The sequence below is a fragment of the Lissotriton vulgaris genome, chromosome 5, assembly GCF_964263255.1.
Source record: "Lissotriton vulgaris chromosome 5, aLisVul1.2, whole genome shotgun sequence".
In the NCBI taxonomy this organism is placed as follows: Eukaryota; Metazoa; Chordata; class Amphibia; order Caudata; family Salamandridae; genus Lissotriton; species Lissotriton vulgaris.
Window position 1 is genome coordinate 1021429401 of NC_141693.1, and position 13076 is coordinate 1021442476.

The 13076-nt window shown below is 45.2% G+C and overlaps 1 protein-coding gene across 2 annotated transcripts in view; it reads left to right on the top strand.

Annotated features, from left to right (window-relative positions):
* LOC147711924 (prominin-1-A-like) overlaps positions 1–13076 on the top strand; it is a 487531-nt gene that overhangs the window by 318882 nt on the left and 155573 nt on the right. For both annotated transcript variants that reach the window (XM_086922649.1, XM_086922650.1), the window contains exons 6-8: positions 5493–5556; positions 7252–7341; positions 11454–11647. In XM_086922649.1, the coding sequence (XP_086778775.1) occupies positions 5493–5556; positions 7252–7341; positions 11454–11647 (348 nt within the window). The remainder of the gene's footprint in view (positions 1–5492; positions 5557–7251; positions 7342–11453; positions 11648–13076) is intronic.

Below are 13076 nucleotides of genomic sequence, written 5' to 3' on the forward strand. Positions count from 1 at the left end.
TTGATTCTTTGAGCTTCTAAGTATATAGGACAAGATGCCCATCTTAACCCACAACCACAGGACATTGTGTAGGTTTTAGGGATGTTTACTTTTAAGCCCTTGTCCCTCATGAAACTAGTAAATTGGACCACGGCCCGCTGTAGTCCGATCCTAGTCCGCGACATTATTGCCGCGTCGTCGGCATACAGAAGTAGTGGCACTGTTGAACCGTTAATAGAGGGGTAGTCATGTTGGAAATCACTTAGGTGTTGTCCAATAGAATTGACATAAATAGTGAACAGCAGGGGTGCTAGTATGCAACCCTGTCTAACCCCCCTCAGGATGGGGAATTTATCCGAGCATTCCCCCTGACGTCCAAATCTCACCCTGGCTCCTGCATCCTTATATAATTCTTTAATGAAGGTAAGGATTTGACCATCAATGCCCATATTGAACAGTGTTTTCCATAAGAGCTCGTGATCCACACAATCGAAGGCGGAGCTTAAATCTACAAAGGTGATATATAGTTTTTCGCTCCTCGCCTGTGTGTATTTGGCGGTAATTAAGGCCAGATTCAAACACTGTTCCACCGTCCCTTTCCCTGATCTAAAGCCATATTGTAAATTGGAAATGGCCTGATTTTCATCCTCCCAGCTTTGAATCCTATTTAGGATTATTCTGCCGGCCACCTTCATCAAAGCGTCTAGGAGAGAGATTGGCCTATAACAGGTGGGGTCATTTACATAGGTCAAGCTAGGCAGCAGCTGTACTGGCATCTCTCGTGTATGCGCGCCCTGAGGCAGCCGATTCCGTCAGGCGGCGCTGAAAAGCGGGTGGCAGCAGGTAGTTTAATGCGGCAAGGGTGAATTGTTAAAATCCTAACGCTTCAGACTAGGTGCCCATCAGCAGCACCCTTCATATGGTGAGACAGCGTCACACATTTGCATCTTGAGGCACTGCACAGACAACAAGCGCTGGCAAAGTTCCTTGCCGAAAACGTGCAGGCGAGGTGCGACACGGCAGGACGGAAGGAAGAGAGGGGAGGGGGAGGAGAAATGCGACACGGCGGGAGGGGGCGGGCAGGGGAGGGGGCGGAGAGGGGAGAGGTGCGACACGACGGAAGGAAGAGAGGGGAGGGGGAGGAGAAATGCGACACGGCGGGAGGGGGCGGAGGGGTAAACAAAGACGGACGTGCACGCGCCCGTGACTTTTAAGGTCAATGCGCATGCGCATAAGCTTAATGCGCATGCGCATTGACCTTAAAACTCACGGGCACTGCAAGGAATCGCCACGATTCCTTGCAGTGCAGATAAAGTGTGGATAACTCGCAATAGTCTCGCTTTGCTCGATGCGCATGCGCATCGGCAACAGGCGAGACCTAAAAAGGAATTGCTCAACTTGGGCCCTGTAGTTTTTGTTAAGGGACTTACTCTTGTCCTACTTCCCTTTGATGGGTGATGGTCCGTTGGAGTCTGGGAGACAGTTAAGAAGTTACTAATCTCCCTATTTGATGTACTCAATTGGTAAAAGTCCTCTGCTTTTTCTACTGCTTCCACCACTGTTTCACTGCTTATGGCAGTTTCATTTAGTTCCTATAGATCCTCTATGCTACCATAAGTGTCGTACCTTATAAGCTGGGGTGGCGCTATGATTGTGGAGGTTGCTGGACCCGTTGAGTATTCCCCCGGGAGTTTCATTGCCTGTCAATCTAGGTCATCCAATCCTGAGAATACATTAAATCTATTGCTTAAGGGGATGGACCAGTGTAAAGTATGTGGGGTGAGTGGTGCGAGCTGTAACCTTCCGCTCCGTAGACTGTCTGTTCTATCTGTACATCTACGGCCATTATGTATCGTTTCCCATTGATTCGTATATGTATCCCTTGGGAAAGGGGCACAAGCGGTTTTAAATCTTTTATAAGTATCTCGTCTTCCCCAGAATGTCACTAGAGGCTGTGGGTAAAAGTAGCTCAAATCCCTTGTCAATATGCCGGTAACTCCCCGTTCTAAGTACCAATCAGTTATATAAGTGGCAACTCTGGCATCTCTAAAATTGATGGTTATGACATCTCCTGGTAAGTCCTTGGGTCTCTGTCCCACCCAGGCCAGTCTTCTCATCTGTGCTATCACCACGTCTAAGTTGGGAGGCACTGCCCAGTTGTTACTAAGCCAATGAACAGCTTTGTTCTTTAATTCAAGATAGCCTTCCCTCTTCCCTTCCCTGAGTTCGGGCACCCCTGTGAGGATGATAACGTACGGGGCCGCCTCCGGAGGCAGATCTATATGGCGGTTCGTTCTTTTTAAGTCTCTCTCTATGGGGTAAGCCTTTTCAATGTTTGCAACTTTCTCAATATCTTTGGGGGCTGGATGTGAATTGCCAATAGTGTTGTCTAGCCCTCTGCTCTTTATCGACATGTTCCCTGACTCCTCAATTATAACTTTCTTTGCTCTAATTGTTTTTTTTGCGCCCTCTACTCTTACATTCTTGGGGACTTTGGGGGCTCTCGCTCCTTCAGTTGGTGCTTTCTCAACTGCCTTACTAAATGAAATGGGGCGTGGAAGTGTGGACGTGTCCCCATTGGAAGTGTGGCTCGGGGTGTGACCACTATTCATATGGGCCGTTATGAGTGTTGATAGATCTTTTAAAGCTTTGGTGTTTGAGGCAGTGGTTTCCACTAGGCTGCTTAGATCGCTACCCACTCTTTTTACCCTCTCTATTAGTGGAAGAAGTAGGGACCTAACTAGGTGCTCCATCTTATCCAAGCTGTCATCCTGTTGAGCTTTCTCTGGAGAGTAAGGTTTAAGCAAGTGTATATTGTCCTGTGGGTTTCGTTTTTTCCTTGGTTGATTCTTTTTTACTGCTATGTGCCCCCCCACGTTTGAATCTGAGGAGATTCTAGGTGCTTTGGGTCTCCTCCCATGCTGAACAGTTCCCCCTCTCTTCCTTTTCTGTGAAGTTCCCACAGATGACTTTATGAGTGATGTTTTACTCTTAATACTCTTAGGGGTGGGTTTGGGGAGCTGTAGCAAGGAGGGTTCTTCCAAGGAAAAATCTAGGGAGGGGTCCAAGTTAACCACTTCAGCCAGAGCCCCACTAGGTAATATCTGTGAAGTCGGGTGGTCTTGGAGTAAAAGGAGGATGCCAATGTCTAAGTTGGAAACATTGTCGTTATTTTGCGTACTGTGTGTAGATGGGAACTTTGATGATATTATTGAGCCCAATAAAGATCTTTTGTTTTTCTGAAATTCAAGGGACAAGCGACTCTCAACAACTGAAATTTTGCGATCCAGTGTCGAGACAGATTTTGTTAGGTAGGCGTCTAGGGTCCCTCTGAGGCCCCCTCCCGCCTGATCTCTTAAAGTTTTGCTTGTTGTAGTAGGCATTATCTATCTTGTGACCTCGGGCTGCACAGAGCCTAACCCACAATTATAATGTTAACAAGTACCCTCTGCGAGGTTAAGCATAACATGCAGATGTTGTACACAAGTAATAGCACAGGAAGGGTATTTCCACTAAGCGAGTCTTGTAGTAAGTAGACAGTGCAAATAAAATACTAAAAGAATGCTTACAGTTATTTTGTCCTTATGGAGATGAAACAAGGGGGGTGGCCCAGCCCTGCCTTGTCCGATCTTGGACGGGCCTAGATGGGACCACCCTTGGCCCGGGCTTCGCCCGGCGCGCGCCCATGCGCGTCCCGTGACGCGAAGGGAGTGCAGTTGATTTATGCGCCTCCCGTGCGCAGAAATGTGTGGAGGTGGCGGGATCAAGTAGCAAAGTTCTCTGGGGGCTGTAGTCCCCCCGCACGGTAGCCGCGAGATCTTCTGGTGCGGCAGCGGGGGGGACCAGCGAACACCAGTAGCCACCAGGAAGCGCGAGTGTCTTAAGGCACAGGTCCCGAGGAGTCACTACCCACAGCAAAGTCACAGGTACAACTTTTTGGTTTCCCGCTCCCCCAGGGGAGCGCCGTTGATTTATGCACCTCCCGGGCGCGGAAATGGGTGGAGGTGGGCGGGATCAAGTAGCAAAGTCCTCTTGGGGCTGTAGTCCCCCCGCACGGCGGCCGCAAGATCTTCGGGTGCGGCAGCGGGGGGGACCAGCGAACACCAGTAGCCACCAGGAAGCGCGAGCGCCTGAAGGCACAGGTCCCGAGGAGTCACGACCCACAGCAAAGTCACAGGTACAAGTTTTTGGTTTCTGACACCTCCTTTATAGGTGGAGACCAAGAGAAGGGAATCAAATAGTGGTCGCTCCAAAGTAACGGAGAGGGATTATCAACTGCTATGTCAGCGTTAGTAAAAATAGGGTCCAGAAGGTGTCCCTTAATATGGGTCGATCCCTTCACTTTCTGAGTAAGCAGTAGTGCACCCCGTGAGTCAACTAATTCTTCCACATTAGGTGCAGTTCTCTCTTCCAAGTGCAGATTTAGGTCACCTAAAACTGAAAAATTCAGCAAGGTGCTTGCAGGATTCGCTGTTTACTTACCTGTTAAGGTCCTTAATCCAAAGATTACTACCCCCCAGCCGCCCCTCCCCTCCCCACGTCACCGCCCGGCAGGAACTCCCACTACCGGCCGCGGCTGTACCTAGATGGAAAATATGATTGTCTGCAACTGCCCTGATGAGTGGAAGAAGATCATTCCACAGATAGGCCACTTCAAAGTAAATGGCGTGGTCCCCTTTAGTTTTCTATGAAGTGCAAATTTGAGCAGCACTACTGTAGATTGGTAACTCAGGAGTTTGTTGATCAGAAACTTTGGTAAAATTCTGTTAAGGGCTGTTTGTATTCTCTTGAAGCCAGTTCTGAGATGCCAAAGAAGGTAAGTTTGCTTCTTGTGTCTCAGGGCCGCAAACGCTGAATACAACACACAGAACAATTGGACGACCCAAATAGATCCTATTCGATTAGTTAACTCAGACAAATATGGACAAGTGATTCAGATGAATCTGGCTGAAATCAGTGGCCCTTTTGTTAAAACTGAGTTTCTCAAAATGGCAAGGTTTTTGACCCGCTGTAGTGGTGGTAGAGAAACCACAAAATATCAGATGGTCAAACTAGTTTTTCCATCATTCGCGCTTGGTTGCTTTCGGCTATATGGCTAACATTTGCACACGACAAGGAGAAAAGTTGGTTTAAGATTTATCTGGTCTTAACCAGAGGTCCAGTGCATTCAACTTAGTTGAGGAATGTAATGCAAATTACTTCGAAATGTTTAATTAACTTGATAGCCAGATCTTAGAAAACAGTGTTGATCAAGCCAGCCGCTGGAAGTTCCTTCGGTTTTCTTGGCCTAGGAGGAGCGGTAAGTTGGAGTGCACACTGCTTGAAAAGGTTATTCTCACCCAATGAATTTATAGTAATGTGGGCTTAGGGTAGAATGTGTGCTTAGTCCTCAAGATGTTAGTCCTAGAAAACCCATTCTTTCACTGCAACAGTGAAATCCCATTTAAACACCCAAAACACAGCAATGGTGTAGACCATTTTGATGACAACATCCACTCTGTCTTTATTTACAGGAAATAAACTACATCGTCAATTCCAGCAGCCTCCCAGTGGCAAAAGCCAAGGACAGCGTCAATAGTAAGTAGACAAGAATAGTGAACTTAATTGTTTTGTTCAGCCCTGCTTAATTAAACGCCTAGCTATGAAAAAGTCTCCTGTGAATATAAGTTAATTTCTTCAATGACAAGCAGTAATCCTTGCTTATTGAATGGCTTAGTGGAAAATATTAACTGGAAAAATTGGAAAGTGAAGTGCTACAACGATCTGGAAAACAAAAGACAGACGGTGAGGAAAGTGGTGTAATTATTTCAAAATATAAGTGGTGGCATAAAGTACTATGGTTTTTCACAGTCTAATTCACATAAGCTTTTTTTGTGAGTAGTGGAATTTTTCTGTCTTGAATGTGAATAAACACCTGAATTTCTAAGTCTGATTTACAAAGCATTGTATGGGAGTATTTGTGTCTTACTCCAGACATATGTGTGATTTGTTTTTGATTTTCCCAAAAAGCTTTATGTATGAGGTCCTTGATGCGCATGGCTTACACCCGGAAATTCATGAGTAAGTCACGCCTAGTTTTCAAATAAGATATGACTCACCGCAAAAGCTTTTTTATTCGGGTCCTGAATTAGTCTAGCCATCCATAGAAACCCCGTCAAACAGAATTTGGGGAAGTACTGCCACAAATAAATTTGATGTCATACTGCACAATGAAATAGATATTTGTATATAGATTTTATATTCATTTTTGTAAAAATCAATAAATATCAGAGACAGATCCCTTTACTCATTCCTCTCCCCTCACTTTTAAACTTTTACTCCTCATCCATCAGTCCTCATCCCTTAGTCCTCACTCCTCATCTGGCATGCCTCATTCCTCAATTCTCCCCCTTATTCCACACTCCTCCTCCTTTCTCATCCCTCTTTCTTCATTCACCCCTCACTCCTTACCTCAACCCTAGATCCCCATTTCATTTCAAACTCCTTATCCTTCACTTCACATCCCTAAGTCATCAGTCCTCTCACATCATCCTTGACTACTCATACCACACTCCTCTTCCTCCACTAACCATCCCTCACTCCTTTTCCCTCAGTCCTAAGCTCTCATTTTCCACTACCTAATCCTTATGCCTCATTCCTCATTACTTATCTTTCTCCTCATTACTCACTCGTAGTTTGTTGCACCTCATCTCTCATGCTTCACTTTTTATCCCTCCGTCTTTACCACTCATTCCTAACTCCTCATTCCTCAGCAATCATTCCCTATCTTTCTCCTCATCACCCATTTTGATGCAGCCACACCAACGACTGTCCGGCAGTGAAACTTCTGCCAAGAGAAAATGTTTCCTACCCCCAACATCACATACTGTCTTTTGTTGAGGTACACTACATTGGTACTCTTTTTAGGGGTTCAAGAAGAAAGTGTTGAATGGGCTCAAGCTGTGACCTGGAAATTAAGCTGTGTTTTGGGAAGACACAACCCTCCTCCATGTTGTTCTGTGTTTTTTTAAGTTTTTTTAAAACTTCTGTGTGAGTGGGGAGGGATCCACCGAGCCTCACTGTGTCTTCTCATACTTGTTTTGTTGAAAGTCTTGATACTTCATTTTCAAGTAAGTATATTTTTTGTCTTTGAACTTACCCATCTTCTGCTTTTCTGTCTGGAAATACCAGCATTTCTCTAAAAAGCTTTATATGATAATTCCAATCTTCCATGACTATAATGTTCTTTACATTTCAGTCTATGTTCTGACGGTATTGAAATGTTCCCCACAGACATTGGACCATTACTGGGAGGGAAGATACTTGCTGAAATTAGAAAGAAGGCGGATCCAGCAATAGACAGCGTTAACTCAATGGCCAATGGTAAGGAAGGGTTCCCAAGTTGTGGAGTTAAAGAACAATGCTGAAAGGAATTCTGTAATATTGATTGTAAAACATTTGTGAAGATTCGGGTCCTCCATCAGCGTTTGGATCACTGGGGATCCTTTTCACCTCACAGTGGGTCTAACAAGACAAGAGAGCACTGAGGATTGGTTGTATCTCTTTGGGTGTTGTGAACATTCTCAATATCAGTAAATATTGAGTAACTCCCCAGAAAAGCATTGGTGGGTTGAAACAAGAATACTGGGAAAACAGGCAATATTTAGTAAGAATGTTTACAAATAGTGCAATTATGCAATGAAGTTAAGAGAATACTTGCCTTTCCGAATCTTCTTTTATATTTAACTGGGAGCAGAATGATCATGTCCTCGATAGTGACAGCATTTCCTCACATATCGTGGCAACCCTAAGGGAGTTTTTAGCTAAAGTACATCAAATCAAATTGTATTCACTGTTCAGAGGGTGTATCTATAACCTGACCTGTTATTGACCAAGCTTGAATAAAGTAAAACACTGAATACAAGATCTTTGTGTGGACAGCACTAAACACCATCTCAACAGACCTCAAAAGGCACAGACCATCACTTCTTGAACCATGGTTCCAGCGAGCATAGTGATTCATGTCATAACCTTGTTTAGGACATAATGCAAGTTGTTGGACTTAGCCCTCTGTTCAGGGTCACCCTCAAACGTTTTGCCTTCTCTCCTCCTGTGTGCTGAAAATCGTTTTTGTTGGCTTTAGGACACTGTACCACTGCTAACCAGCATGGAGTGGGTGCTGTACATTATCTACAGTGCGTTTTATTGTTTCCCATTAGGTCACAACTGTTTTAAGTGTCCCAAAGCACACAAGGGTGACTGGGCCATGACCTAGATAGTTAAGGCCTTTCACTGATGTCCCAGAGTCTGACCTACTTCAGTTGCTGAAAGCTCAGCACCAACTACAGTCTTTTAGAAGCTGAATCTGAGGTTAGCAAGGTGAGCAGTCCAGTGCTTCTCAGGGGGTGTTTTAGGGATAGAGATTCAAAACTCAACAATCACACATTAGAAAACAATGTGACTGTACAGCCCAGGGCTTTATCTTAATGAACAAGGTAAAGTACTTTATTATTGTACCAATTAGGTGATAAAACACAAATAGAATGTGTAAGGGAACAAAATATTCTAACAAGGTGTGACAAGTAAGGAAATAGTTATCTATTAAGGCAGATGACATGTCCAGGCTCACTGTGAGGAGTGTGAAAAAGTTTGTGTCTATGACTTTCAGCTACGTCTCTTAATGGTAACCCGTTTTTTAGCAGTTGGAAGGTAGGCCCGCAGTCTTAAGTCAAAGTCACTCACTCTCTGGGGCAGTAATCTGTTAGTGTTTACGTTCTGCGATGATGTGAGACCCCAGTGGGAGAAACTTTCTGGCTGCACTAAGTCCATGTGGTACCACCTCCTTTCTCGGTACTGCAGATGGAGCTGCAGATACCACAGGCATTCGGCAGGGATGGCTGCCCTCTCCAGTGTAACAATTTACACCCAAATTCAAACCCCTAGTCAAAGTGTGGTGAAAGCTCATCCATAGGCAGCTGATGAGTCCATCGGAGCCTGGATGGGTCAAAAGTCATGGGCGGTGCCAGCATGTGTCACAGTTCTTGAGTTGACAGTATGTTGATGACAGTGGGGATGGTCATGCTTCTCTTCGTCGGTGCAGAGTGGCATGTTCACAGGGTGGAGGCAGGGAGAACCTGAGTCAGTTCCTCCGATCTCAAAGATCAGGTATGACCATGAGCAGTAGACATGCTTGGAATCTTCAGTCCAGAAGGTCAGGCTGAAACGGTGCAAAGCAGTGATCACTTCAGTGCAGTTGAAACTTCCAGGTCATCCCAGCTCGGCTTCTCCGCTTGGCACTCTTCATTGTGTCAAGGTGCCCTGCACTCTAGTCTCTCAGCAGAACGGGTAGACTTCTTTCCAAGGGGAAACTCACAGCTCTCCTTCAGCAAGTAGTTACAGACTTTCAGGAGATGTCCTCTCACTGTTGGAGGCTTGCCCGGGATCTCAAGAGTGTCCCTGACACTTTGAGGAGTCTCACCTCTGTGGTTAGTGAGAAATCTTGGAACCATCTAAGGAAGTTTCATGCTCTTTCTTATTGTCCTTTTCAAATGAAGTAATGTTGAATCCACTGTCACTCTCCTGGGACTGGTCTGAGGTGGTTACCTCGGTTTGTGCATCCCTCCACTTCACAGCAGACATAGACTTTGTCTTCAGGAGATGGCCGGTAAAAAGGGGTGGTGAGCACTGCCGCCATGGAGATCTCTCGAAATAATAGCAATGTGAGGCAAGAAGTGCTCATGCATGACTGCTGTTAGCCTTTTGGTGTAACACCTCTGAGTGAGACAGAAGGCAGGTCCTGAGTGAATGGTAACTCCTATCCTCTAACCCTCATCAACCCTAATGGTAGTGCTCAGGAGTGAAATAATCAGACAGGCCACTTATGAAAGGCCCCGCTACAGTTCTGTGGGCATCCCCGTCTCCAACCTTTCACATCTTAATGTCTGGAGCTACACAAAAGTTTGAGGATTGGAAGCAATGCACCATACTCATGTAGGAAGTGGTTTCCCAGCCTCTATCTTGTGCTATGCTTCACCAAAGGTATTCCAAATGTATCCAATTATTGTCAAAAATACACACTTGCCTATCATACAGATTCATAACAGTCACATAATACTCCTTTCACACCCCCATACTCTCAGGATGTCAACAAAGCACCCGATAATGGCAATTCAGCAGAACTTTGGAGAGTGAGTGAGGCCTGTAAGCTTCTTATTTGCACCAAGGGACCGGAAAAAGTCCTGTATTGTATTACAGAGTCATATACGGTATGTGCTGCCACCACTGCTACGCATCTATGAACCAGTATATAGATGGTAGTCCCATGATAAAAGCAAAGCACACTTGATACACCTCCTCTCGGCCACAGAAGCCCTGCACTGTTTACCTTTAAACATTCAAGGGACATGGGTGCAATCGGGGGGAGAGGGGGGGAGTTGGGGGGATTCGTTGAAATGCAGTTTGTCCATCTTTATAAAAGTCAAAGTCATTATTATGATGTAATTGATGTGTGCATAAGCCTCTGGAGTGCAGAGCTATGCAGCTTATGTGAAACATGACAAATAAAAATTGTTAACAATTTTTTTTTTTAAACATTCAAGGCCCCTGCACACTTGCATGATTTTCATGCACACTGAGTATTAGAAATCTAAAATATCAAGGCTACTTGAGATTCAGTACCTCAGGGCAGGGGTCATCACTCGCAAAGCAATGGAGAGGGCTTAACCTATCCCAAAACTCTTGCATCTCAGTGTCAGTAAGATTGCATTCTAGTTGGACAGCGAAGTTACTCCTTTTGTAATCTTGAATCTCCAAGAGAAGCTAGGTCTAGCAGTCAATGCTTGCTCTGGGGCACAGTAGGAGGTTTAAATCTCATTGTCAGTGTTTCACATAAATAAAAAAACTCGGGATCCTAAGATATGTATATATTGTAAAACGTAGCTCTCAGGTTACACATAAGAAATTTGAGGCAGGTTTCTAGAGGAGAGAGTGCAGACTCTTAGGGGGTCTCTGCAATTCCCAGTTAGTGTCCAGTGGGGGACTAGAAGGGGAGACCGCAAATGGCTTCAGGGCGTGTTTTAGGGAGTTGACAAGTCAGAGCCCCCAAGTAGGTGTAGCTTTTTGCTGGGCTGATCTGCCTAGACCGTTGGACTTTTAGTCCGCTACAACAAAGTGGCGGAGCACAGGTGTGCAGCCATTTAACTGTTTATCTAGGCATTGGCATAAAGACAAGAGGCAAAATTAATAAATGCGAGAGTGCCTAATTAGCACTGTTTTTCTTTTTTCCCCTGAAATTAGCAAAGTATTTAGTGACTGGGGTGCCTAAAGATGATTTCAATTTGCTTGTATCCTTTTTAGTTTGCTTAAGATAGTAGATTGGAGAAAAGCAAACTAAGTGAATGGGAACTGGACTTTGGAGGTTTGTGAGGGTGAATTAAGTGAACAGTAATCCCACAGCAGTAAATTGATGCCTCTCCCTGTTTTGTTTCTCGTTGCAGTGATGTATACCTCCGCCGTGTTACTACAGGCAGTGAATTCTTCTTTCAATGATCTGCATGGTACGCAGCAGAGTCTGAGCACAGATCTGAGTAACTTACGAACGGAAGTTCAGAACACCCTCTCCTCACCATCCTGTGTGAACTGTAGCTCTCTAAATGTGAACGATCTAGCATTCGATGCCAACTTTAATACAGTAAGTGCCAGAAATTACTATTTGACTTCATGTCTGAGGTTGAACAAAGGGTGATGGTGTGTAATTTAAGTGTGTCAATGCAGGACATATGTTAAGACCTCACTGAAATGTGCACAGCAGTGCAGACATGGCCTGCCGAACCACGGGGCATATTACCAAGCAATAGCGATAATTATCGCTATTGCTTGGTTAGAGACAAAAATTTACCGCTGAGCTGCGGCGATTTTTACCGCAAATAAACCTTGGTATTACCAAGGTTTATCGCAAATGCGATAAAAGTCGCCGCAATGCATGAATATCGCTGAAAAGTCAGTGATATTCATGCATTACCGAGCTAACGCTCTTAGCCATGTTATCCACCTCCCATTGGATAACATGGCTAAGAACTGCTCAGGGCAGGTGTTAGCTTTTGGAGAAATTTGCGCTTAGCGCGAATATCTCCAAAAGTTGGTAATAGGAGATAGCGATGTTAGCGACTGTTTTCAGTCGCTAACATCTTGGCACGCCCACTTTGCATATCATTAGTGATAAATATCACTGACATGCAAAGTGGGGCCCAAGATGGTCGCTATCTCCTACTAGCTGTCGCTAACTGGTGTTAGTGACAGCTAGGTAATAGGGAGATAATTTTATCTCCGCTTTCTTGGCTTTTAAAGCCAAAAAAGCGGAGATAAACCCCCTTGATAATATGCCCCCACATAACTAGAGTTGGGCGGAACTCGCACAATTTTACTCTGCAGAATTCCGCGGAGTTACGAAAAAACTCATCGAGATTCCGCAGAGTTCTGCCCACCCCTACTGTTAATTCTTATCTGCTGCAGTGTAATAAGTGTGGCCTCCCCACCTCACTAAAGACACCCTCGACGCTCCATTCAGCAGAAGGCTCCACTGGCGATGAGTCCGGTGTTTAGTTAGATGCCAAGTGGAGGGTGCCAAAAGGCAGGAGCCCTGTTCTGCACTGCTGCAAATGGCTGTATGTGAGTGTAGTTTAGGATACGGTGGAGACATTTAAGGCCACAAGAGCTGCTGATAAGTTCAGGGCTCCTCTCCCTGAGCTCAGTGAGAGGGAGAGGGAGGAATGACTTGGAGGACCTGCTAATGGGCTGATGAGGGAGCAGTGGTCAGGCTGGGAGCACAAGTCACATAGACCTCCTGGCCGACCGCTTCCATGCTCAACCAGTTACCCTGCTGGATAACCTGAGTCAGGGACTTTCCTGCAATTATAAAAGAAAGTTTTTTATAGTCACAATTTCCCTGGTAAGCACAGGTTCCTCTTTTTCTTCCTGGTATCTGGGCCCCGGCTATCTGCTCTTTCCACTAATTACAGTATATTGTCAATGAGCACTTTTTCTCCTTGCAGAATTATCCATTACCTCCTCAACCATTCCTCATTCCATTCCTTACTAATTGAAATTATGGTAAGAGAAAC